This window comes from Amblyomma maculatum, chromosome 11, assembly GCF_055883805.1.
Source record: "Amblyomma maculatum isolate TAMU_Amacu chromosome 11, ASM5588380v1, whole genome shotgun sequence".
NCBI classification, from domain to species: Eukaryota; Metazoa; Arthropoda; class Arachnida; order Ixodida; family Ixodidae; genus Amblyomma; species Amblyomma maculatum.
In genome coordinates this window covers 65471729-65498430 of record NC_139354.1, presented here as the reverse complement: position 1 = coordinate 65498430, position 26702 = coordinate 65471729, and the positions used below count along the sequence as shown (strand labels likewise).

General features: G+C 46.8%; 1 protein-coding gene across 1 annotated transcript in view; it reads right to left on the bottom strand.

Moving 5' to 3' along the window:
• The window catches only part of LOC146173998 (venom metalloproteinase antarease-like TtrivMP_A), a 41281-nt gene extending 19226 nt beyond the window's left edge, over positions 1 to 22055 (bottom strand). The window contains exons 1-4 of the mRNA XM_084585676.1: positions 21884 to 22055; positions 17239 to 17411; positions 2762 to 2854; positions 1223 to 1349 (exon numbers count right to left, since the gene is read on the bottom strand). Coding sequence (XP_084441802.1) covers positions 1223 to 1349; positions 2762 to 2854; positions 17239 to 17411; positions 21884 to 21947 — 457 coding nt within the window. The 5' untranslated portion in view covers positions 21948 to 22055. The remainder of the gene's footprint in view (positions 1 to 1222; positions 1350 to 2761; positions 2855 to 17238; positions 17412 to 21883) is intronic.
• Between the last annotated feature and the right edge of the window lie 4647 nt (positions 22056 to 26702).

Genomic DNA, 26702 nt, shown 5'->3' with positions numbered 1-26702 from the left:
ATGATGTTTATTTATATATTTCTCTTTTTCACAGCAGACAACTACAATTCTTGAATTAGGAGCTGCTATGAATATATATGGCTGCTAAGACTTCTCGATTCCTTGATAACCATACCTGCTCTCATTCGCCAAGACATAATGCCTCACTTTGCCTGCATGTGTGGTGGTTCGGATGAAAACAGAGCGAGAACATGAAAAAAGACCCTAAGAATATAGCTTATCCCGGCAACTTTCTGTATTGCAGTAAATAGCGTATCTCCCGTGGTACCATGATTTCATTCTGACACCAAGAGCTTTTAAAGGTATACTGAGTAAAAAAAATTGCCGCCGAGATTTCCAGCGCATTCGCTGGAATCACATTCGGAGAAACCAAAACAATCCACTTATTAACATAAATGAGCAGGAAGTAAGCATTTTAATGAATAGTTCTCAAATCGCAACTTAGCGGGCTCCTGTGAACTTTCTGACAAACGTGGATATCACTTCATATTTACCTGCCTCCCTCATGCCTCCCTAGCCACCCCCATCACGAGCGGTTGACCTATTCATTGTTTCCTTTCCCCCGTGGCACTCAAAAGCGCACGGACGGACGTGCTTTGTTTTTTCTTTTTTGCTGCTCGTGTTCCTGCGCACAACTTGTGGTTACCTCCCAGAGCGCAAACAATTGTCCGCAATACGCGCCCTCCGTACGCGTTCCCCTCGACCTCCTCTCCTATGGGACGCGGGGGAACCGACACTGCGTGTAACCGGTCAACCAAAGTCAGGTGCGAGGTGGCGGCGGAGGGATAACGCGGCCATGGGGAGGGAAGTGTCGAAAGTCTTCTAAACGTGCAGAGGCAACCGCCATTTGCCCCAACCACTCATCTGCTCACTTGAATACTTAGGAATCTCCAATTTACCACGACAACATCAGTGAATGCGCATCCGGTTAAGCTCATTATTGTTTATGCCCCTTCTAGCATACGCATATATCAATGCAGTAAATCATTTTGACTCATCTATTCAAGCTCCGTCGGCGCTGTATTGGTCTGCGCTTCTTGTGCTGATTTCTCTTGAGCTTTAATCTACGAACAAGCACTTCTTAGAATTAAAAAAAAAAGAAAAAAACGTTATTTACCTTTACTGATTATCTAGCGGTGATTTCAGTACTAATTTTATAGCGGTATTTCCCTGAATAAAAATTGTTTCAGCCAGTGGTTGGACATGTGAAATAGACGCTTACCATATACTGTAGGGGCATCAGACGAATCTTTCTCAATTGGTTCCAAAAGATGCGCATTGTGACCTTCTGCAGAACGTCCCATTTCCTCAAGTGGCCTTATCTTCAGATTTGGCTCAACCACACCTTCCTAAATACGAAGATAATTGTTATTACGGAAAGGGCGAGTTATGCTTCCGTATATTCATTCGGCGCTTATATGCTTTGTGTAGCCTCAACTACAACTCAAATAAATGGTTGGATATGACACCATTTCTGCACACCTCGCTTGCATCCGAGCTACAGCACAGTCCAAAGTTAAAAATCAGATTATCCAGCCATAGCAGCGTTCAACAGAAAACGTGTTAACTTAATTTTTTGAATTTATTCTAGAAAAAAAAAGAAACACTTAAGAATAAGAAGTATGAATGCATTGTTGGTAATGGTTTGACATGATTTTGCATGCCTGATTGGTATTGAGAGTATACAAAGATTTGGTAGGATGTTAAATGTATTTATATGATTTGGGTTTGGCAGCAGTAAAAACTACAGTATTTTTTTCACTTCCTAGTGGATGCCTACACTAACAATTACCTGCTGGAGGGCTTGCGGTTGGAGGTACATATGCCCTCAATTTCCATCTCTCTTGTAAGCGGCATCCAACTTCTCTAGCAGATGGATGCTAAATGGGAAGTAGTATGGTCGCAGGTAGATCGCGACCTCTTTTAATAATCAAGAACAGGGAATTAGGCGTCAGCGAAAGTAAATAGCACGGCACATATATTCCTACTTCTCTGGGGCATGGGGCGAAACCGAACTACCAATAAGCTGCGTTCTGTTTTCGCATCGCCGAGTAAAGTATTCTTCTGACAATATTTAAATTTTCATGAAGCAAACAATTTTTTCTTATGCATTTCTTGACCTTAGTACGGTGAAGTGCGGTGAAGTTATTTATGTAAGTGTGCTAACCAATTGTAATTTAATGTTCTCGCCGTTCATTTCTTATATATTTGATACTCTTGCTTAAATGTAGGTCGGAGGTCTCAAGTAGCAATTGACAACTGTTTTTCTTGCGTCCATCTACGCTGTGTTGAAAATAAGTAGTTGATTTGGTCTTGCTCGGCTATTTCCAATGAGTCTCCTCTTTCGAACATTATACCTAATTCTACAAATACTTATCGATCATTGTTTCCCCCTGAAAGTAGTCACGCCGTGGTTGTCTGCTGAGCCAAGGATGCGGGATCGGAGCCTAGACGCGGCTGCTGCTTTTCGATGTGGACTCAAAAGGCATCCGTGTGCTGTGGTATATCGGAGCACGTTAAACAACCACAGATGGTCGGTATTTCTGTATCTCATCACTACGGCGACATTTATGGCGTGAGTCGATTGAACAGCAAGCCCGTAAACGAAGAAAAAGAGCCAAAGATTTCTATTCCAGAACTGCGGTGCAACTAAATCTGCAAAGTGGATTATTATACTTTCTTACATATGCTTGTATATTTGGGCCTACCATTAACTGCCGTCATTATAATCACGTAGAAAAAAAAATGAACAACAACTTACAACTTTCAATCCGCCATCTTCTTCTGTAACCATTACTGAGGCAAAATATTTTTCATCGTGGTACAAATCTTCCTCTAAGGCTTCCACGTCGAACTGAAAAGAAGAATGTTGCCAGTGATGGAATCAATAATCACATACCTTCCAAGTACCGTTGGCATGTTTTTGAGCTAAACTTGTTTATCCATAAAACTGAACCAATATTCGCCCTGGATTCTATTCAAAGTTGGTGATTTTACTATCAGCATTAGCGTTTATGGTATGGTTTCTGGTTTTGCGTGACCGAGCTAGAGGTCGCATACTGAAAATTCTTACTAAGGAAAAAGCCTCATCTTCTATATTATCCAGCCACAGCTTTTCTGCAATTCCCTGTGGAATTCTACCGCTGAGCCTTGATGTCGTTTGTAAATTTCTCAATGTTCTTATTATTTTGATACTAGCTGGTACTACATAATGCCATTTCTTACTCTCCAGCTCTGTGGAAATACAAGCTAGAAAAAAAGTAAATATATTTGACACTGACGCCATCAGCACAGAACTGCGACCACCAAGCGAAAAATATCAGAGGCCCATAGAACTACGTTGGAGTAAAAGCATCCACTGCTCTTTGCACGCTTTATAAGATAAAATCCTTATTATAGAAACCTAAATTCAGTTGACATTCTATCAGGTGTCATTTGACTTCTTCAGATTTTAGTTATAATGAAACCGTTGGCCACTAACTAAAGCACCTATGTGTTCCTAATGCGCCTTGCGAATAGTTTTTGGAATGTATTTTGGCGCCCTCGGCACCACATATATCGTAAGCAGCCGTAATCTACTCCTTTCCCGCCTTTCAACGCGAGACGTATAGGGTGCCCCGATGTCAGCGCCATGGCCGCGCTGAACCGAGGCATCCTAGTGGCATAAATGTTCTAAACGCCACTCGTGGAGCACGTTGAATACAGCATTACAGGTCTGAGAATACATTCCGGCAAGTTTAGATTCTTCAATTTCACTCATAGCGAAAGTGCTCTGCTTTTTTTACACTTGTACTTTATTGAAATCCTATGGAGAAGATAATGTTCGGAGATTTAAATTTATAATTTCAGAGCAAAAATGTAAGCAGCACGCGTCAGATTTCTAAGTGAAATTGACTCAGCGACCTCTTATAACATACCCACAGCTCCAACCTAGGCCCCGTATCATGTAGTTGAAGTCAAAACTCAAAATATCCTTACGAGCGCTATTAAACACGTTCGAACAGACACTGTAATAAATGCGTAGAAACATGGTGGAGAAAAAGAAAAGATAGGCATACTTTTTGCAAAGAAATTGCCGGTGAGGGCACTTGGAAGAATATCTCTATTTTTATGATCTAGCTTACAAAACAATAATATTGTAAGGCAACGCGAAGGTCGGACTTGGGGAATCAGGCTTTATTACAGACCTGAAGCCTTGGTCGCACACTGCAGCCAAACACACTCCGCGATGACGATGGGTATCTACAAGAGGGAGCAGGATGAAGATGAAGCAGCACGTTCAGCAGTGTGGAAGATGAAGCGCCACACAGTGCTCACACTATTTCGGCCGCGCAGTTCAAGCGGCCAACCTGGCCGCAATTAGTCCGCAGGATTGCGCCGAATAAAAGGTTTCATACGTGAAACGTGGACAACTTCAGTGCCACGGTAACGACAGTCCGGAGGAGGGTAAACAGGGGAGACGCGATAGTTGACCGGGGAGGTTTTTGCAACAACTATGTAAGGACCAATGTAACGGTGCTGTAACTTGTCACAAAGGCCAGGAGTGCGTAATGGGGTCCAAAGTAACACCTCGTCGCCGGGACGGAACGAAACTTGGCGATGGGTTGCATCATAGCGGTACTTGCGGTCTTCCTGGCTAGCTTCCGTGTTGACGCGAGCAAGCCGGCGTGATTTGGCCACTCGGGAAAGGAACTGGTCAGGAAGAGAGGATGAGGAACTGGCATGTGTAGAAAGAAAAGAGGCGTCAAGAAAGGTAGCGGGAGAACGGCCGTAGACGAGGAAAAACGGGGTGTAACCTGTGGTCCGCTGTACAGCCGTATTGTAGGCGAACGTAACAAAAGGAAGTATTACGTCCCAGTTTCGGTGGTCCTGGTCGACATACATAGACAACATGTCAGAAAGCGTGCGGTGGAACCGCTCAGTCAACCCATTGGTCTGCGGGTGATAGCTGGAGGTCAATTTGTGATGTGTGGTTGAGGCCTCAATAACTTCGGCTACAATCTTCGACAGAAATGTCCGACCACGATCGCTGAGAAGCACTTGAGGGGCCCCATGGCGCAGTACGAGCGATTCCAAAAAGAAGGTCGCGACCTCATGTGCTGAGCCATTAGGCAGGGAAGCGGTCTCAGCGTAGCGTGTTAGGTGGTCGACGGCGGTGACGATCCAGCGATTACCTCGTGCGGACAATGGAAGTGGCCCGTATAAGTCTATGCCAACAACGGTAAAGGGAGTAGCAGGGCAAGGTAGCGGCTGTAGTAGGCCAGCAGGAGGAGAAGTGGGCCGTTTGCGGCGCTGACATGGCAGACAAGAGGCGACGTATTTTGCCACACTTGAGGCGAGGCCTGGCCAGAAGAAACGGGCTTTCACGCGGTGGTAAGTTTTATGAAAGCCTAAGTGACCGGCTGTAGCATCATCGTGGAAAGCCGCCAGGATACGGATGCGAAGCGCTTTCGGAATAACGGGGACCCAACGGGTGCCTTCGGAGCAATAAATATAACGGGAGAGCACGCCGTTGTCAAGTTTGAACTTTTGGAGTTGCCTGCGCATCCTAGCGGTAGGAGGGTGAGAAGCACCGGTGAGAAGGTCGATTAGGGAAATACAGTAGGGATCTGCTCGCTGGTTTGAAATAATGGCGTAGCGATCTGGAGCAGCGGCAAGAGTAGCACAGGTTAAGGTTGGGGCTCTGGACGACATTGGGACGTCGAGGGTGCACACAGGAAGGCTCGAGGAAGCACTAGGTGGTGAATCTGAGAGCGGGCAGCGGGAAAGAGCATCGGCATCTCGATGTTTGCGTCCCGATTTGAATACGACATCAAAGTGGTACTCCTGCAAACGCAGAATCCAACGGCCCAGGCGTCCAGTCAAATTTTTGAGGGTTGATAACCAGCACAGAGCGTGGTGATCGGTAACGATCGTGAAATGGCGGCCGTAAAGGCAGGGGCGGAATTTCTGAACTGCCCAAACGACGGCTAGGCACTCTTGCTCAGTGATGGTGTAGTTGCGTTCCGCTATTGTTATAGTTCGACTGGCAAACGCAATTACCTTTTCCCGAGAAGCTGTATCACGTTGCAGAAGTACGGCGCCGATACCGAGGCTGCTGGCATCGGTGTGAAGAATGGTGGCAGCAGTGTCGTCGAAGTGAGCGAGAACAGAGTCCGAAGTGAGGGCATTCTTTAGGGTTTGGAAAGCTTTTTCGCATTCTTCGGACCAATTGAAAGTAGTACGGTCTGTAAGGAGGCGGTGGAGCGGTGCAGCAATGGTAGCGAAGTTTGGAATGAAACGGCGAAAGTACGAAGACAGGCCAAGGAAACTGCGTAGTTCCTTAGTGCGCTGAGGGCGTGCAAAGTTCAAAACTGCAGCAAGCTTGTCAGGGTCGGGTCGAATGCCATCGCGGCTGACGAGGTGGCCCAGGATCTTGATTTCTTTCTTGGCGAAATTACACTTTTTTGTGTTCAGCTGGAGACCGGCGGATGCCAGGCACGTTAATACTTGATCAAGGCGGCATAAATGATCAGAAAAAGTCGCAGAGAAAATAACTATGTCGTCTAGGTAGCACAAGCATGTTTTCCACTTAAGTCCTCTAAGAACAGTGTCAATCATGCGCTCAAACGTAGCGGGGGCATTACAAAGTCCAAAAGGCATGACATTGAATTCGTAAAGCCCATCGGGAGTAGCGAATGCGGTTTTTTCTTTGTCGGCTTCGTGCATCGGTATCTGCCAGTAACCGGAACGCAAATCCAAAGTGGAGAAATATTCGGCGCCCTGAAGACAGTCGAGGGAGTCGTCAATTCGTGGCATAGGGTAAACATCTTTTCGAGTGACTTTGTTAAGTGCGCGGTAATCAACGCAAAAACGCACGGACCCATCCTTTTTTTTGACCAAGACGACCGGAGATGACCAGGGGCTAGCTGATGGCCGAATAATGTCTCGCCGGAGCATATCATTCACATTATCTTCTATGATTTTACGTTCTGATAAGGAAACACGGTAAGGGCGGCGGCTAACAATAGAAGTACCTTCTGTAATAATGCGGTGCTGTGCAGAAGACGTTCGGCCCAAGGTCGGAGAAGTGACATCAAAGGAGGCTTGGTGTTTTCGAAGTAATTCCTGCAAAGCTTGGCGGTGAGTCGCAGGAAGGTCAGGATTGATGGTGCCAAAGAGAACACAGAGAGAAGCATCGGAAGAAGCTGCTGGTGAGGAAGAGGGGGCGGTAAGGGTGGTGAGGGACACCGGGTGAATGTCCAGGACACAAGGAAAACATGTCCCTTTAGTCAGCACAATGGGCTCTGGGGAAGTGTTCGAAGCAGCGACAAGCGCTGTGCCATGCTCAAACCGAACAAGACTTGGTGGTAGCGCGATTCCGCGGGTCAGATGGCGATCAGAAGGCACGATTAGCACATCTCCGTTATCAATGTCAGTAGAAGTAAGCGCGACAAGTTGTTCGCATCCAGGGGGCAACACTGAGTTAGTAGCGGCAAGCAGGCGATAACGGGGCTCGGGAGGTTCAGAAGACGGATCGCTCTCGTTCATGTAAATGACCCTGTCGCGACACGAAATGCTGGCTGATGCGGCAGACAGAAAATCCCAGCCTAAAATAATTGGGTGAGCGCACGGTGACATCACGGCAAATTGTACATGGTGGCGGACACCATCAACAAAAACTCGCACAGTACACTTTGCAGAAGGCCGAATTATTGCACCATTAGCTCCGCGGAGTTCAGGTCCATCATAAGGCGTTTTCACTTTTCGCAAGCGGGAGCACAAGTCAGTGTGTATCACAGAAACAGCGGCGCCCGTGTCAACCAAAGCCTCAACAGATAATCCTTCAACCCGCACTAAAATAATATTCCAGGGACGTTCCGGAGGATTTTTGGGATGGCCGAAGAGTGCAGTTTTCCCTCCTAAAACTGCAGTGGTCAGTTTTCCGACAAGCGGGGAGTCGTCAGAGAAGCTTGACGGAGAGGCGAGGTGGAGCGGCGAAAAGGCGAAAGAGAACGGCGTCTTGAAGGCCTGTAACCAGCAGGCGGAGCGGGGCTTTCTGGCGGGGGTGATGAACGTCGGGGATAATCAGGGAATGAACGGAGGTCAGCTTCGGCAGTGAAACCAAATGAAGTGGGATCAGGCTGCAGGCGTATTGACTGTAGTTCGTCAAGGCGTTGACAAGTCGATATGATGGCGTCAATTGTGGTTGGGTTCTGCACGGCCAGGGCGTTATAGGCGAGTGGACCAATACCTTTAAGGACGTGCCGAACCCGCTCGGCCTCTGGCATGGTGGCATTTATGCGCCGACAAAGTGCGAGAACGTCTTCGATATAAGAGGTATAGGTCTCATTGGACCGCTGAAGTCGGGCTTCTAGCTTCTTCTTGGCGGACTCCGTGCGAACAGTAGGAGCGCAGAAAATCTGGCGTAACTTTTGTTTAAAGGTAGCCCAATCCGGAATCGTCGACTCATGATTTAGAAACCACGTTTTGGCCACATCCGTCAAATAAAAGGACACATTAATTAATTTAAGAGAATCGTCCCATCGGTTGAAAGCACTGACCCGGTCGTAGCTGTCGAGCCAGTCATCAGCGTCGTCGCCGCGGAGACCGGCGAACATCTGAGGGTCGCGCTGACGGCTACTGACAGTCCAAGTGGCAAGGGGAGCTGGAGTCGAGTTGGTAGCAGCCGGAATAGCGGAGTGGCCCTCTTGTGTCATGACGATGGTGGTCGGGATCAAACGGCGGCCAGAACGAAGCTCCAGGTGGATGCAGGTGACGAAGCAGCGGGGAAATCAAGGCGCACCTCCACCACGTGTAAGGCAACGCGAAGGTCGGACTTGGGGAATCAGGCTTTATTACAGACCTGAAGCCTTGGTCGCACACTGCAGCCAAACACACTCCGCGATGACGATGGGTATCTACAAGAGGGAGCAGGATGAAGATGAAGCAGCACGTTCAGCAGTGTGGAAGATGAAGCGCCACACAGTGCTCACAATATTGTTACGGACGACAAGGAAGAAGAAGCAGGCAGTGGCGCGGGCAGGAGCGCTCGCGCTAGGCCCGCGAACATTATTAAACGTCATCAACCATCGTCATCGGTCATGTTCTGTGTCCTGTGTTCATCGGCTTGCCGCTTCGTAACATTTGGTTGGAGGTGCGGCGTACGGCATCCCCATCCTCGCCTTGGAGCATCGAGGCCATCTTCAAGCCGGGACCATCACCGAGGGCCCAGGGACATCGCCGAGCAGCTTCGCCCCAGCCCTTCAAGCCCAGACCTGAACAACTACCACCGCCCAGCCCCCAGCCCGGACCTGAAGACAAGGAGAACAGACATACCAATCAGAACCAAGATGAAGGACCCGAAAGACCCGAATGACCCGAAGGAACCGATGGACACGAACACGCAACCCCCGCCCAAGCTGCCCGACGTCACCTCGAGCCATCCGTCCCATACTCTGGTGACGGATGGTTGACAGCTCCAAGGGAGGCAGATCACCAACGCATCAGAGATCGTACCGGCAAGCCGTTCTATTCTTCCTTCTTCCTCTTCTTCTTCAAGCATCCAGACACGCCCATCATCATGCCATAAAATCATTAACATCACTAAACTTCCTCGTCCACGATCGGGACGATCACTCGGTGGCCCCGGGTCATGTTACGGACGACAAGGAAGAAGAAGCAGGCAGTGGCGCGGGCAGGAGCGCTCGCGCTAGGCCCGCGAACATTATTAAACGTCATCTACCATCGTCATCGGTCATGTTCTGTCTCCTGTGCTCATCGGCTTGCCGCTTCGTAACAATATTATTTCATTTTCAGATATAGGCGTCAGATGCTAAGAGACACTGGCGCATTAGCAGATTCAAAGAATGTGTCACATCAAAAATAGTTCTCCCAAAAATGGTGTTTTGGTCATAAACCCAAGCGTCAATCACCTGAAGAGTGCAGGAAGTTTCCTTTTGCTTGAGTGCTCTAAGATATGTATCTAGACCAATTTTTACTTCTTTGTGTTTTGTCCATTTCACCTTGCCTCGATAAAATGGTATCCACTTAAGCTGACAATGGCTATTTTTTTATTTAGTTTTTTTACAGAGAGCTAAAATATAATTTGTTCCATGGAACAGCATTCAGACCCAGGAGAACCAGCCCCGTAGGATTGCAATACACCACCTTGAGTCGTTCCGCAAGCAATTTACATTTCCATATAACTTGGGCGCTGTATTTCCGTTTCGTATGAGACCAAATGTTAATGGATATTACATTACGTTGATAATATAAATTCTCATTTCATAAATGGTAAGATATTATTCACTTCACACCAGTCGGAATTAGCATTGTAACTCTGATTATCATGCCCTGTTATCTGGTTTAAATCATCAATATAAACTTTCACTTAAATAAATGTTTACCTACGAGTTTCGGAGTTACAGTCGCAAACGTTCCGATGGTTTGTTCCTTTGCAAGCGCAGTTAAGGAAGTAAAGAATTCGAGAACTTTAAGCGGCAGATATCGTATTACACCGCACATCTGCTTATTTTGTTGGCCTTCTTAGTTTTATAAATTACAGATTGTCACCGGAAATTTGAAGTCCGCAAATTTCACTTCTACTCAAATCACAGATGATTCAAAGATCAAGGAAAACCCCCGACTTCAAATCGCTCAAGCTTTCTTCCTATGCATATTTCTCTTTGCTTACACACCTGCTTGATTTACCACTAAATGTTATTGCACAAAAGCATCCAAAGGCTATCAATCCCATGACAGATGCTCCTAAAGTTGAAGCGGTTTAGGATAAATTCCCCTTCACAGGTATTCACATACCCGAAACTGTGTCGGTACAATGCAATGCATAGTGCAGTGATGTGGTATTGTAACACCGCATTAGACCGCTGCCTGGTGGCTCCCACCAGGCAGCCACCAGGCGCCTAGAGGCTATTACGCAAAATCAACTGCCGTTTTAAATAGAAAATCAACCAAGATTGATACACGTGAGACAACAGTAACGAACTCTTACAGGCTAGCAACCTATCTAGCTCATAGTTTCTTCGGCCGACAGCTTCTTTTTCTGATGCGGTCAACATTCTAAATTCTACCAGAGCACTCAGCTCATCGCCCGAAAAAAATGCCCGATTTAAAGTACCTCGAACTAACCTACACCATGTGTGTTCTCGAGCTCACTAACAGGATGTGGGCGTCAGTGATGAGTTCCTTTCTTTGGGACATTTCACTTCGAATACAGACATTCGCCTTTCCGACGCCCTCGCTAACAATCTGTCACGCCATCCTCGTTCCACTACTGAAAGTCGTTTCTGCTTGTCCCACAGTCGTGCTCGCGGTTACGACAGCTGCCTTGTTTGAAGCCCAGCAGCCTTGGCATTAAAAATGTGCTCTATAGTCAACGCCATTTCAGACTGGATTCACCTTTTCTGTAGACGCGCCAGCACGCGCATGCGCCTGTTGCCTGGCCCTTTGACAGCATTTCGGGAGCTTCTGACATCGTCTGTACGACGATAATTAATATGCTAGACGATGCGACGGTCAGCGTCCAGCCTACATGCCTTTGACGTGCGCTTCCGGCGCAAATATAGATTTTCGTTAGAAGATAAGTGTGAATTTTGTGCCAGTAGTGTCCAGGTTAAATATACAGCGCGTATATATCCTATCGGTCATAGCCGACCATAGAGTTTCTTACTCTTACCTAGAGGGAAAGCTGTGCTGCCGTCTATGGGAGTTTACATGGAGTTTCCAGACGGCCAGTTCAGCCACCATGGGCGCTCAAAGCATCATGGGCCGGAGAGCTACCGAGTGCAGAACTACAACTTTTGGCTAAAAGTAATGCAAAGATAAACGTTGTTCGACCGTAAATTATGTCCTAAGATTGAATATTGTGACTATAAATTGCAAAAAGAGAGAGAAACAGAATGCCAGTGTGAGATTTATCCAATATAAGCGATGACCCTTCCTCCTATTGGCTTAGTTTTGAGCAGCACAAATACCAATATTTCACAGTTAATAGGCGCACTTTGAAACAAAAAAAATGTTATGAAAATATTTATCGTTGTGCAATCACTTAAGGAAGTTTTTAGTGGCGTTTCGGGAAACAAAAACCATTTATTGGCGACGTCTGCTTTTGCGCCTTCGCTACTATGGCTTTCGCGGTCTATGTACGCACCTTCAGATGATGATGATAACAAAAAAGAAACATTGCAGTAACGCCACTCCACGTACCCGAGAAAAACCGACTGTCCCGCAACAAGTAGCACACCGGCCCATGATTCTTAGCGCGCCCATGGTGGCTGAAGTGCAGCGCCCTCAGCTTTCCCTCTAGTTAGTGTAAGGAACTCTATGTAGCCGACAGCTTAGCAATGGCTGACTCGCACGGCTGGTTGTCTTACATCAGCCGCAGTATATATGCTCGCAGGTCACGCCCTGTCAACCTCGGGCTTGTAAAGCTGGAAACTAAAGTGTTATCAACGCGATTTATTAACGCAAACACTGTGTAAAGCATAGTTCTTGATACAGAACTACGGACGCGGACGATAGAAGTTGCCATAAACAAAAGCACACACGGTCAACTCCTGTAGTCGGCGTCTGTTGCGATGCATCAAGAACTATGGCACACCAACTCGCCCAAGCATCCAGATTAGAGTAGACCAGTTTATTACCGATTAGGTTTCAATTTCAACCTTCATACGCTACCTTAACGCCCGAATATTGCTTTAGATCGCCAAACGTTACGTTTGGCGAACAACACTTAGCTAGAGCACTATAATTTACCTGGATAACAACATATTTGACGGCCACATAGAAGACCTTCTATATGGCTGACTTTTTCCTGGCGTAGCCGTTGTGAGCGGCCAAGATTATGTGGCGTTAAGGTAATGAGTACTATGCAGACATTTTTAAATACTGAAACTCTAGAAAGCGATTAGGGGAAACATATACAGTTGCATTTGGAGGCTTGGAAGTCGTTCCCTCATACCCTCATTTGTTGTCGTCCCCATGTATCTGCACAGGGCCTTTTCCTTATTATTCAGCATACTTTCTTCACCTGTGGTTGCTCTCATATTCACGCCCTGGCCACAGTCGGTGTCCGCAATGCAATCGATTGCGTCTCCCATGATCATATTCTAACCTGTCTTTCCAGCACCGACTGTGGCTCTAGCATATATAACTACATTCGAGCTTTTCTTTCTAATCGCAAGACCTGTTTCCTAGCATTGAACTTCCCTTCTACACCCCACCGTCTTACCCACGGTACCCCGCAGGGTGCCGTTTTTTCACCCACCCTCTTTATTATCGCCATGGCTCCTCTCGCTGTTCAGGTATCTTCTATTCCCAATCTTCAGCACGTTTTTTACGCCGACGACATCGCATTCTGATGCTAGCGCGTATCCCCTGGTCAGGTCCAAGACACCATCCAGCAGGAATTGGATATCATTTCTTCCTTTCTTCCGAGAAGTCAGAACTTCTACATTGACTCACTCTGCCTATCACCGAGCTCACAAGTCACTGATCTCCCTTACCTTGGGCGGCTCCCAATCCCCAAAGTTTCTCAATGTCGCGTTCTTGGCATGTCTTTACATGCCTCTAAAAATGTCAGGGCTCTCCATGCGGCTGTTGCCACCAGTTAGTCTGTCATCCATTTATTTTACCGAGCTGTGAGATGGTGCTCTGGCCTGAGGAAGGAAGCTCACACTTATAAACTGGCTGACACGCTGGGTCCTCACAAATTTATTTACTTCATAACTAATCTTTCGCTCACCCAGAGCCAGCTAAACACACTTGCAATAGCTCTTCACAGCCTTTATAAAGCTGCTCTTCGTCTTCCCATAACCACTTCCACCAATACGCTTTATGCCACTGGGCTTTTTCATCCTCTTCGCAGTCTTCTTTCCCTTCATCGCGACCAACAGGTAGGCACAGTTCATGGTTTCTGGCTTCTCAACCAGGCTAATATTTCCCCCAGTTAGTCAGTCACTCTGCCAACTCCTGCCCCGCCGGAGGCTACTAACCGTTCGTATACTTCTTCTTGCAGCCAATATGTCGCCGGCCCTGCATGCTGGCCGCCGACATGCTGCTCCATCTCATCATAGTTCGCCCTTCAATACCCTTGGAGTCGCTTACACGGATGCCTCTTATGTGGCTCCTCGCGGGTTGGGAAGCCAGGTCCTCCTTCAACCTCGTCTATCTACCCCTATCACTCACACCAAGGACCCATTTCTCCACCCTCAGGATATTATCTATCTTGACGTAATCTCCATCATTCATGCCATTCAGTTTCCATTCTCTCTCATCTGCGCGTCAATGTAGGATATACATGCCTCCGAGGCGGCAATCAGTGCCATTCAATCTAAAACTCTTGCACCTCATCTGTCCACGGAGCTCGAGGCCGCACTTGTTGCGCGGCAGCCCTGCCCCGTCTTCCTCTGGTGGATCCCTGGACACTCGAGGATTGACGGCAATGAGCTGGCAAACCAGATTGCCCCGGAAACTCGTAATCAGGCCCCGTTCATCCCCTGGCCAAGGTCCTTCGAGGGCGGGTCGAGACTGTCTCTTCACGCCGCAATCAGCGAATATTACACTGCTGCTCACTTAGACCGCAAGCTGTCCCCCGAACTTCATCCTAATCTCTCCGTAAGGGAGGTTCATGTCCTTCGGCAGACACAGCAGAATACGCTGATAACCCCTGCACGGCTATATCTGTAAAAGTTCGTCGTATTTGATCATGCCCCAACTGCCCTTCCCCTTATGCCAGTCTTTCCCACTTGCTATTTTCATGCCCGGTTGCATTGAAATCAGGTTTATTTCCCACCCTCTCCCATATTATCTGGACCTGCGTGGAGTGGCTTGGTGCTGAGGGTGAGGAAGAACAGCTTCTGCTTATTCACCAGGCCAGCGATGCATTAGGAGCCTAAGCGTTGCGTTTAATATAGTCTACAACTACTACTACTCCTACTACTACTGCTACTACTAGAATTGCACCGGCAAGACGCAGAGCCCGCAAGAAGCTGTGAGCAATTCGCCTCAAGTGTCTGAGTTTCGCCATAAATTACATTCTCCCGCTTGTATCAGGGCGCTCATTGCGCCTCAATACGCAGCCGTAAAAGTAGCTTTCAATGTGCCTGTGTACGTCCCAGTCGTTCTCAGGTAGGAAGGTGAACGGCCTTCGAATTTGTCTAAATCAAATAGCCACCCGTAATTCGGCAGAATACATGGTACTCTCTATGCCGAGGGTCTGCTGAAACTACTGGGTCTGTAGGAATCTAGAAAGGAACCTATATAAAATTTACTCTCCGTATCAAGCAAAAAGGAACCACCCATGAGTGCACAAAGCCTGCATCTCACAGAGGGGTGCTACGTGCCTCCTGGTATTCACAAGGAGTTGCACGCGCTCCGCTGAGTTGTCTCATAGGAGACGAGAGCTTTACTGCACGAAGGACCCAAACCCCCTTTTAGCACCGATGGCAGGCAGCACGTAAGACATGAGCATCCTACTGAAGGAATCGCGTCATATCCATCAAGCAGGGTGCATTTTCAACTCATTGTTTTAACGTTGACCTGTTCTTGGAGCCAACCCCCCCCCCTCCCCCTCCCCACCATCACATCGCATAGTTTCAAACATTCAAGGCCGACGGTGCAGATAGTAGAAACCGGATCCCGACTGGCCCGTTTGTCAAAGACGCGTTATGAGCACGGAGCGCTACCAGAAAGTCTGTTATATCCAAGCACTACACAATCAATCGCGAGTATTGTGGCAGCCCAAGAGGATAGCAGCTAGTCCTTTCTGTATTACCCGCTAAGGTTTTGTGCACATTGTTAGTGAACGCCTAATTGCGCTGCAACGGTGGACATGACTTCATCTTTCCGATAACCCCTCTTACCTTCACTAAAAAGGTTACAATCAGAGACTCCCAATATGCAAAGAGCCAATCACTGCGCAAAGCTTTGAATATATTATTTTCAGCGATAGAAGCCTCTTCTTGCTATATGACGTTTCCTATTTCTTCATCGGACGGGCTCTCTACGGGGGAGCAGTGTGTCTGAATGTCAGCATTTGTACCGATAAAATAGGTGCCCATACACAATTGACCACGTAGTATCAGTTCCCCGGTATACATCAGTGCCTCCGAAACAAAACTAATACCATGGGAGCTATCTTGGCACTGCGATTGTTTTTCATTTCTGTCTGATTCAGTACCTTGCTTCAAATTATTTGCGAACTGCACGACACCGTCTGCTGTCTGTGAGATGCATTCATGAGTTTCACCGCGGATACGAGCACGGCGGTTCAATGAACCACGGTCAAAGCCGCACAAATAATGCCAGATTTTTTTAGCCATCATCCCTCCTCTTTCCGCTCCTTCGCCCCATCCTATTTTTTCTAGCTTGTTTGATTGGTATTTTAAGCAGGCCAAAACTGGTTTTCAATATATTAATATTGAACTGACGACAACCCTTCGTCGTCGTCAGTGGCGTGACAATATTATACTTGTTCCGCCACCCTTTTTGCATGCAGATACGCAAGGTTTTCAGGCCTCCATGTTCAACTCTTGCTTGTTGTACCCTACTGAAAAACCAAACGTTCTACCGAGAAATAACCTCACAAAATCTCATTAAATCTCATAGACTCTCATACGGTGGACATCATGATCATAAAAGTTTCGCATAAATTATGATAATGGGAAAAAAACTATGATATCTTATGCAATTATATGCGATCTGTATGTGATTTCTTATGCGAATGAAGTGAGATTGTTTGAGAAAATGTGAGGTTATTGCCTGATACAATTTTTTCAACAGGGTACTGTTAGCAAACAGCATAAACTATCGGTTTTTTATAGGTGTGGTGAACAGCAGTTTTTCGCACGATGCTCTGCGAGTCATTGCTTCATTTACATAATATTATGTGTCCTTATGATGGGAGTATTGTTATATTCTCGATGTGAGTGCCTGATAGTCTTTCATACATGGTTATTTTGGCAGCGCGCCACTATAGTTAACCGGTTATTCCCTAACTGACGTTTAAGCTAATTTTCAGAAATAGTGTAGCAACCAACTAAAGGGCTGCTATTAAGCTACTACTAATGGTTTTTCTTTCTACTCAAGTAGAATTTTTTCACTTCTACTCAATGCCTAACATGCCAATCACTGATGACATAGACATAAAAAACGGATTTGTCGCACTCTGTCCTTGAATATTCGCCAACGCGTATCACATTCTAAACTACAAATCTGCCATACACATGTGATACTTACGTAGGTATGCTGGGGAACACCTTGGCGCTCCTCAATCAAGACAAAGTCATCATGAAGAACAGAGCTCTTCTTCAGATTAAGTGCAATTTTGTCGCTGACTTTCAGCACTCTTGTACCAAGGTCGTCTCGGACGTCAAAGAGTTGCGGGTATACTACGGCTGCATGCTCTGGCACTGTGAAATTCAGGCAGAATAAAACTGAGCGCCCTTTATACACCACAAGTACAAATAGACTGTTCAGGATCCGCACATGCATTGAGACAGGACTGATATAATGCAAAATCAAAATGATTAATTGTCAGAAAACTTCAAGTACTCGCTGTAAGAGCAAGAAGCTTGCTCTTTTTAAAACATGCTGACGTAGAGACATGACCGAATCATCGAATAGCAAATATTTTTGATGTGAAGATTGGGGAGGTCTAAATAAGCGCGTGATTCTTCCCAGCAGTGTTCCTTCCGTCGCTACGCTGAAGATGATACAACTAGGCTAGTTATCAATAAGGGGCATGTGCCGTCGCAGCAGTTATGTACGGTGCGTGCACCAAGGCTGAAGAGCCAAACACCGCCTTTGTTCGCGTAACTAGACTCGACTTGGGTAGTGTCGACCCCTTTTATGCAAATGTGAGAGATTTAAAAATGGCATTCTCCCACCTGGCCCTCCTGCTGGAAACTGAAAATTATGAAAATAAATAAATATAATGAATGGGGTACAGGAATAAACTACACGAGCTTTTTAGCCTGGACTCGAAGCATCACCATCAGCCTCCTATAAAGTGAGAACATCCGCCAAATACTTTCCTAATCAGCCGGTCATCTTTTACATCCTACCGAGATTGAGCAAAACTAAAGCAAAATGTTTTGGTCACACCTTAAGCTGCTTTGATATTTGGTTTTCTCCGTGACTTAAACGTACTTGTAGCTTGGCGTACTGCCGTGTAATCGTCCATGTGCCTCTTTACCGCCCTTCTATATTTTTGAATTCTCTTTAAACTCTGGTGGCACTCTCTGCGGCCACGTTTCCCTGTTCCCTGGACTCAAGGATCCTTCATTAATTTTTTACTTTACAGGTTTACAGATCGTGAACACTGAATGACCTTGGCGGATTATCTTATCCAAGGACAAGTGAAGTATACATGTATTCGTTTCATATTTAAAAACCTATCCTGATGGTTAAAAAGTTCAAGGCGTTTCTTTTTGATGCGAACGCTTCACTAGGCCATTTAAAGCTTTGGTCGCTGTGCATGGCGCAAGCCGCTACTGCTCATGCGCCGTAAGCATGACAACCAGCTGCGCTGTTCCACAGGTGTTCTGCCACGGCGCTCGCTACAGAGCAGAGGAGGGTAGCGGAATCCCAGAAGATGCGCGTGCTGGCGCGGAGAGAAGGGTAGTATCCGCACTGCGCATGAGCTCGCCACAGCGCAGAGCTCAACGAGTCGAGTTGGTTGGTTGTACAACTTTTATTTCCATCGGAAACGGGGAGTCGTGCGCCCGCGGATTAGAGGCTGGCAGGTAGCCCTTGGCTTCTTGCGGCCTCTTCCGCCAGATGGACGGTGCGGTGCTGGATCGCAGGGTCCGCGCTTCGCAGCAGGGTATCCCAGGCTTCTCTACTTGTAATATTTTGCCCTATCCCTGGTGATTGTGGGCACTCCCAAATTATGTGGTCGAGGGTCCCTCTCGCCCCACAGTGTTTGCAGAGATCATTGTCCCTAAAGTCTGGTAGCGCGTGAAACGCCCAGACCGGGTTCATGAACGTATTAGTTTGTAGCCGCCTCCACGCGACAGCTTCTCTATTATTTAGCCTAACATCTGGCGGGGGTACCAGTCTACGTCCCAATTTATAATGGTCGATGATTTCCCCATAATTTTGCAGACGCTCGTCGTATGCCCAGTGTTCGGGGGGCTCGACGGCTACCCGGAAGTAGAGAGCTCGGGCTAGCTCGTGAGCCGCCTCGTTACCAGGGACGGCAGCGTGAGCGGGTGTCCAAATTAACTGAATTTTCCTATTTATTGTTCTTTGGGTGAGGATTTTGGCCGCCTCCGGCGATATCCTCCCCTTCCCAAAATTTTGAATGGCAGTTTTGCTGTCGCTAATTATGAACTTGGCTTCTGTTCCTACGCAAGCTAGCGCTATCGCAACTTCCTCCGCAGTCTCTATGTTGCGGCCTCTGATGGCTGCCGCGGATACCGGTGCCCCTCGGCCATCGACTACCGAAGCTACCGCCGCACCTGTTCTGCCACTTGCCGCATCAACATAGACTACTTCCTTTGTTCCCATGTTCTTGAACCGTCGCTCTAGAGCTTCAGCTCGTTTGGCCCTTCTTTCGACAATAAATTCTGGATGCATATTCCTAGGGAAGGGGGGGACTACCAAGGCATTCCTGATTTCACTATTAATTGTGACTTTTTTTGAACTCCCCTGTCTGGGTTAAGGCTTACTTTTGCAAGGATTACCCTGCCCGTCTCGGTCGTGCTTAGTCTCTCAAATTGGGAGACTCGCACTGCCTCCGCCAATTCTGCCCACGTGTTATGCACCCCGAGTTCGAGCAGTCGTTCGCTCGAGGTACCCATGGGCAGTCCTAGCGCCTTACGAGTCGAGTAGGAAAGCATCTGCCGTCATCGCAACCGCAGGGCATGAAAGTAGATTCTTTGAACTTTGATGCGTTCAACGAAACGCTGGTTGTGTTCATGCAACGCTCACTCGCCCGCAGCCAAAGCTCCTTTAAAAATCAATTTACAATTTCAAGCCAAAAAATAATAACGTGAACTTGACGTGATTAGCTTTAGGTGTCCACCTTTCTCAGGCGTGTTGTTTTCCCCAAACCTCTAACTTAAGTTTAAATTAGGAAAAAACACTAATTGAAAAGGCGCTGTTACAGGCGTTATCACAGCGACACTCAAAGATTTCGCTCCATCACTGTGTTCAAGCCATGCTGAAATTCGCACGATTTTCTTGTTACCAGATCCCCCAGAAAAGGAATTCAAGTAAACCGAAAGTGACATTTTCTTATGGAAGTCGCCGAGCGGTAGAAACTAAGAGTTGGTTACGCAGAGTTGGTACAGATCAGATAAATGGTTCTTTTTCATTCGAGATGTGTGCCAATAGGCACAGTCAGGAACAAATTTGGGGTTTGGGAGAAAGTTTAAAGGTGCGCTGACTCATCTTGCGTGAAAATTTGGAAGAAATTTCTGGAAATTTGATTATCCAATCTCAGATTCGGTAGTCCCACCCAAGATGACACAATAGGCATACTTCGCTTAGGAAGCGTTGTCTCCGAAACCGTAGGTTGGCACACTGGCTTCACACCACACATATTTGGGAGAGCACCCCGATTTGGGCATTTTTCGTTCACTTGCAAGCGTTTTTTGTTTCTCCACTGATGACGCATAACAGCGGTCAGAGCAGCTCCAGCCCGAATCCGACGCACAGATGCATGCTCCTCCAGAATGAGAAGGGACTGCTTGACAGGCTTACAGTGCAAAACGTCTCTTGTTTCCGACGAGCGAGCGGCACTGCATTAGGAGAGGCTGAATGCCTTCTATTGGTAAATCTAGCGCCGTCGACGCATTGCCTCCTAACCACGATGTTTTTACGCCGCGGTGTGCTGGCTTATTAAGTGCGTGATATTTGGAGACCGATTTAGCCTCGGCTGATTCCCAATTCCGTAATCCACTCCCAGAACTTCGGCATAAACCCGAACAAAATACCCTCCTTCATGCCTCAGAGTCTCCAACAACTTCCACTGGCCGACGAGGGTGCCGCAAACTTTTGGTGTAGATTCATTGGCCTACGCTATCCCATCATACCTTTAAAGGCGCAGCCTAAATATGGTCCATAATGCTTTGCTTCTGTGCTCCCCTAATGACTAGAATGTTGCGAACAGCGCCGATGCAGATATAGAATTGAGCCTGGAGAAACGCTTCTAAGTTCTTGACCGCTGCTCTGCGCCTTCACTACCAAGGCTGAACATAAGAACATTATGGGGACTCACCGTCACACGCAAAATATATATATTTTCATGTATTCTGTGGATTTCCTTTATTTATTCTGTATTGTTCTCAAGCTCGTCGGTGCCTTCTCGATACATCAACGCGATAACTTTTTTTGCAACTTGCATCAAGTATAAGAAAGTAAATGCAAGGGCGGTGATTTGAGAACTCCACTTTCTAAAATACAGCCGAACATGATGAACCTAGCATCATTCTTTCTGCATCAACGTACCCTGCATATTTAACGTGAGGCAGATAATCAATGGGTCTGCCGCAGCCGATCAGTGATTATGCCACTAGCCTACTGTGCTTAAGGATGCGGGATCGAATTCTGGTGTCTGCGGCCGCAATTCGCTGCACGCGAGGAGCAAGGCGTCCGTGTGTTGTGCATTTTCGTGCATGTTCAAGAACTTCGGGCGTCAAAATTTACAGGGCTTTTCAGTGTGGCGTCTCGGAAAGGCTCAATCACTTTGAGACGTTAAACCCCATAAATTAAAACAAACAATCAATGTGGTCTACCATTACAGATGTTCCATAAGTTAGTGATGAATACATACGTCCAATAATAAATTCTTATTATTCTAAAGGCTATCAAAATAACGTTTGCAAGCATTATGATTTCTTAAAGGGACCCAATAGCGAGCAAAATTGGCACTTACAACTTGCAGCATGAAGTAAATCGAAGGTGAGTGCGAGAAGAGTGAGTGCTAATCTTAAGAGCATTGTTGGAGTAAGTGAAGAGCTTCGCGACTCGACAAGCACCTGCAAGTTAAGAGCTTGATTCTAGTCGCTGCATCTGGGGCATGGCCTATTCTTGCTGGCAATAAGTTTTTATAAGTGACCTGGAAATTAGAGCTTTTAGTCCAAACCTTATGCGCGCACCCATTGTATTTCACAAGCGATTTGCGTCGCTTCGAAAGGTAAGCTTGACCTCAACCTATCACAATGATGTGCACAATATGATTGCGCTCATACCGAATTCTGAGTCTCTGCGCTACACTCTCCCAGCAACAAAATCTCATGCAGCCCATACTTTTCAAAGTGCGTCAAGACAGGTTGCGTAAAGCACTACAGGGGAAGAAATTTCAAAATGCTATGCTAATGCCTTTTTACCAACAGCTCATGGCAATTCATGCCGTGCGTCAAGTTAATTGCCAGGTTTATGGAGGTTGTCCACCATTATTGAACGTATGGAGCAACCTTATCTCGCAGCATTGTTATCTTTCTCTAACATTAAACTTTCAGTAGCCAGAAAACGCGACCAATTTTTTTCGTTCAATATACAATCACAAAGTTGTTCTAAAAGTTGTGGTTCCACAAAAAAAGTAAAACATGTAAAGTAGAACCTTTATATTCACCTTTATTTCGTGGCCCTAACCTAAAATATACACATGCGACGGCAGCGGCAATGAAGAAATGCTAAAGAAATCTGGCCTAGTCTTAGTTGGACGGAATTAGAGGCAGGGCGCATGTTACTGGCATTTGTAGAAATGCGCCTCTCTCAGCTATTTAAATATCTCTGCCAAAAAAAGGTAGTTATATTAAAGCAGGGGTCAAACTTAGCGGGGCATAAGAGCATTCAGCGGCGGATCCAAACAAGTTCCGGGCATTAAGTGGCATATATTCGACAGAGGAAGAGTCTAGCAAAAGGTGTTCGAACGTTACGGAACTGTTTACTGGAATTAACGGGAAAATTGTAAGAAAAAACATCAGGGTTCCTAAAAGGCCCCACAAGAAAAAACGACTAAGCATGCCTTCTTTGGAATAGAGCCAAATCGCAGTGGATTGAAAATATATTTGAGCACAGCTTAGTGACACAGCAAAAGAATGCTCCTAAAACAAAGCGCATTTCGGACCCGTATTCAACAATGCTCTGTGATGAGCTTTAAATATCCTATAGGTAGATTTTCAGGCATTGGTCATTGTAGTTGGGGATTACGTCCCGACTTGCAAAGGTGAGTAACAGACCGAATCATAGGATAAAAGATTAGTAATCATATTTGGTTAGGATAGAGACAGGTGTGAGCCGCTATGTGGCATACATGGCGATATTGCTATCAACAACGATTCAATCTACTGCTCTCTTGGTGATAATATCTTGAGTTGTGCGTTCTGCTGCTCGTTGTTCTTTTTTAGCACTTTTTATTGCCTCAGGGCATAAATATGCTATGAAGGACTAAGGGTGTGGTGAAATAAATGATAAAGCTTGGCTGATGCAGTGATGCCGAGGAATGAACGATGATGTGGTCCCTGCGTCCAAGCAGGGTAAGACTGCGGATTATGGGGGGAGAGGCGAGCTGCCACCAGGTGGCGGATTCGCGTTGGCTTCAGAACTGGACATTCCCAGAGCAGGTGATGGATGTCAGCTTCTGTATTTCTGGATCTGCTGATGGGGCAGCCAGGGTGTGGATACCAATCTCTAAATTGAGGCCACTCTCTAATCACTTCCAGTGTTAGGGCCACTCCAGCTCTAATGCTCCGAAGTGCCATCTCCTCTGCACGAGCCCTCGGGGGAGGCTCACCGTACACGAAGGTATCAGAGCACGTGCACAGCGCCGGAGTTGTTACTTTATTGTTAAAAGTAGGGTTCCATTGTCCCATTTTATGAGGTTTGGCGATGCCCCGCCCAAAAAGACGATGGAGATTCCGATAATTGAAACGTCGTCGTGCTCGTGTGAAGCCATGACATATTTTAATATAAATGTTTGTTTAAAACTAATTCGATATATTCTGGCTCCACAATAGAGGCGAAGCGGACGATGAAAGAAATAAGTATGGAAATCAGAATAATGCAGGTTTGGTTTTGAAAGCGAAAAGCTAGGTCTAGAAACGGATTGGAGAAAGTGAAAAAACATAAATTGTTCAAAATACATAAACCACTGGTTGGGGGAGAGAAGACATTTATACCCGAAAGAAGACTCAGAACCACAGCAGCAATGAATAGCCATAATTGATGAGGAAAAAGACAGGCTCCCACGTTTACAAAACACTACCAGCACGGAATACCGGATGCCTTTGTCGTCAGTTACGTGAGTATTCTGTCCTTGGTACAGTCTGTTATGAACTCTAATATATGTTGTGGGCTCACACTGCGGCTGCGTTTGAAGGACATAATGCCAACATCGACAGAGAGCGTTGTCCTCATCGTTACCTAAAGCTAGACAACGCGACGAAGTAGGGCTGTTTCCGCGCATTGCTGCATTCAACAAGCGATATTCATTATCTGTGAAGTTAATAGTGATATTCCAGCTTGCGCTGACGACGAAGACGCGCAGAGGTGTGGGAGAACGAAGGAGTGCGCTAGCTCCAAGACTGAGCTCTAACGCAGTTTCTGGACTCTTAAAGCGTCCGAAGACTTCCTTATATTTTCGACGCGTCGCGCAATTAGCGCACTCTGGGTAGCAATGTTTATGCCAGCTTCAAAGGGAAGACGTTTAATATGTCAGTTATTAACGCCGCGAATCTATCCGCTTCTGTTTAGAAACTGAGCTTCAGGCAAATATGCTGCATCACATTGTTACAAATCCAGGACTCGAATGGCATCTCAGCGTCATATATCCACATATAGCCTCTCTCTAAGACACAACTTAGGCTCTTCACAAGGAGTAAGTGCGAAAACTGCACAAAGGCACTCCACCACCGCTCTCTCTCTCTCTCTCTCTCTTACTGTGCGCTATGCGGGTTAGGCGCCTGACGGCTGATACAAATGATGCCAGTGCAATTCCGGGAATGGCGTTCACGTTTCGATAAAGACGAAACGTAACGCGGTCATGTCATACTTCCCAAGGTTAGAACGCTCTAATCAACCGCTGGTGGTATAAGAGCACAGAGACCTCGACAGAGTGTCATTCATCTTTGATATCGCTTAGGATATTCAATACCATAAAAACAAGGAACCTAAAAATAAAGCATCTAGCAGGAGCGCAAATAAAATGCGGTACAGTTTTTATACCACGTTCGAAGCAAGCTATAGCTGATCTAGGCTAAACCCGACTACTTGAAGCGAATTTTAAAATAATTTTCATGCCCTATGAAATCTAAGTACGCTTCATCGTAACGACATTCCGAAATATTTTGATTCATGCAAGCGAAGTAAAATTACGTATTTTCATAGCTTGCAGCATATGATCGCGTGAACACAGGATAGCTAATAGTATTTTCTATGTTCACTAACGTTTAGTTCCGCTGGTATGTCAAAGTGGCACCTGTTTGTTCTCTCTCACAGTGCTTCTTTCATTGCTTATAAAACAGGACGGGTTCGCTACGTTCTATTTAGTTAAGAGTCGAACATAACGAAATAGCAGGTCGTCTTGCGAGAAATCATGTATAAACTACTCTCAACGAAACAGTGGACACTTGGGGGGACGTGCGTGGCTTGGGGGACGCGCGTAAGAAGCATGGTGGTCGGCTGAAGCAGGGGAATAAGAGGCGACGTTACGGCACCGCTTGGCAGGACGTCTTGAAAGTATGTCTAGTGAGAGCGGCGCGGAGCAGTGAGCCCAAGCAGCTACGAGGTGCATGCCAAACAAAGCCGTAACATCGCCCCTTGTTCACCGGCTTCTGGCGACCACGACGCTTCTTCCGCGCGTCCCTAACCGGTCTCCCCCCGAGAGTTGCGTAGCAAATAGTAGTAAATGACAATATTGTTACTTAGCTGTATTCGCTGTTCGTGATGAGGATGAAGTGAAACAGACTCCGAGAAGACGACGACGCTGAGTGTTGTGAAATCGGTGCCCTCATCAACGTTAGTTGTGCGGACAGCTTTGGGACTGTAAATCTTCCACGTAACATCTCTTGGTGGAGGTTAATCTATTCGATCCCCTGTCACAAGCTGGATCTCCGCAGCGGCCGCCACATCGGAACCACCACGATGACTACCGACGCCTCTATCTCTACAGCCGCCGCCCCTGCTGTTGTAATGGCCCACCCCCGTGACCCCGGAACATTCTGCGGGACCGACGACGTCGACGTGGACGACTGGCTAGCCCTATACGAGCGCGTGAGCAAGCACAACAGGTGGGATGCCACACTCATGCTCGCGAATGTAATATTTTACTTGGCTGGAACCGCGCGGGTGTGGTTTGAAACCCACGAAGACGAGCTAACATCTTGGGATATTTGCAAACAAAAGCTGCACGACCTATTCGGAAAGCCTATTGGCCGCCACATTGCCGCCAAAAAAGCGCTCGCCTCTCGGGCTCAAACGTCTACGGAGCCATATCTCACTTACATCCAAGACGTCCTGTCTCTATGCCGCAAAGTCGACCAAGGCATGCCTGAGGAGGATAAAGTCGGCCATATAGTAAAAGGCATTGCCGACGATGCCTTCAACCTCCTGTTGTGCAGGGATTGCTCAACCGTGGACTCTGTGCTGCAGGTGTGCCGACGTTTCGAGCAGGCGAAACAGAGGCGCATATATCACCGTTTCGACCGGCTGCCGAACACGGCTGCTAGCTCCTCCTGTATCGATATCCCGGC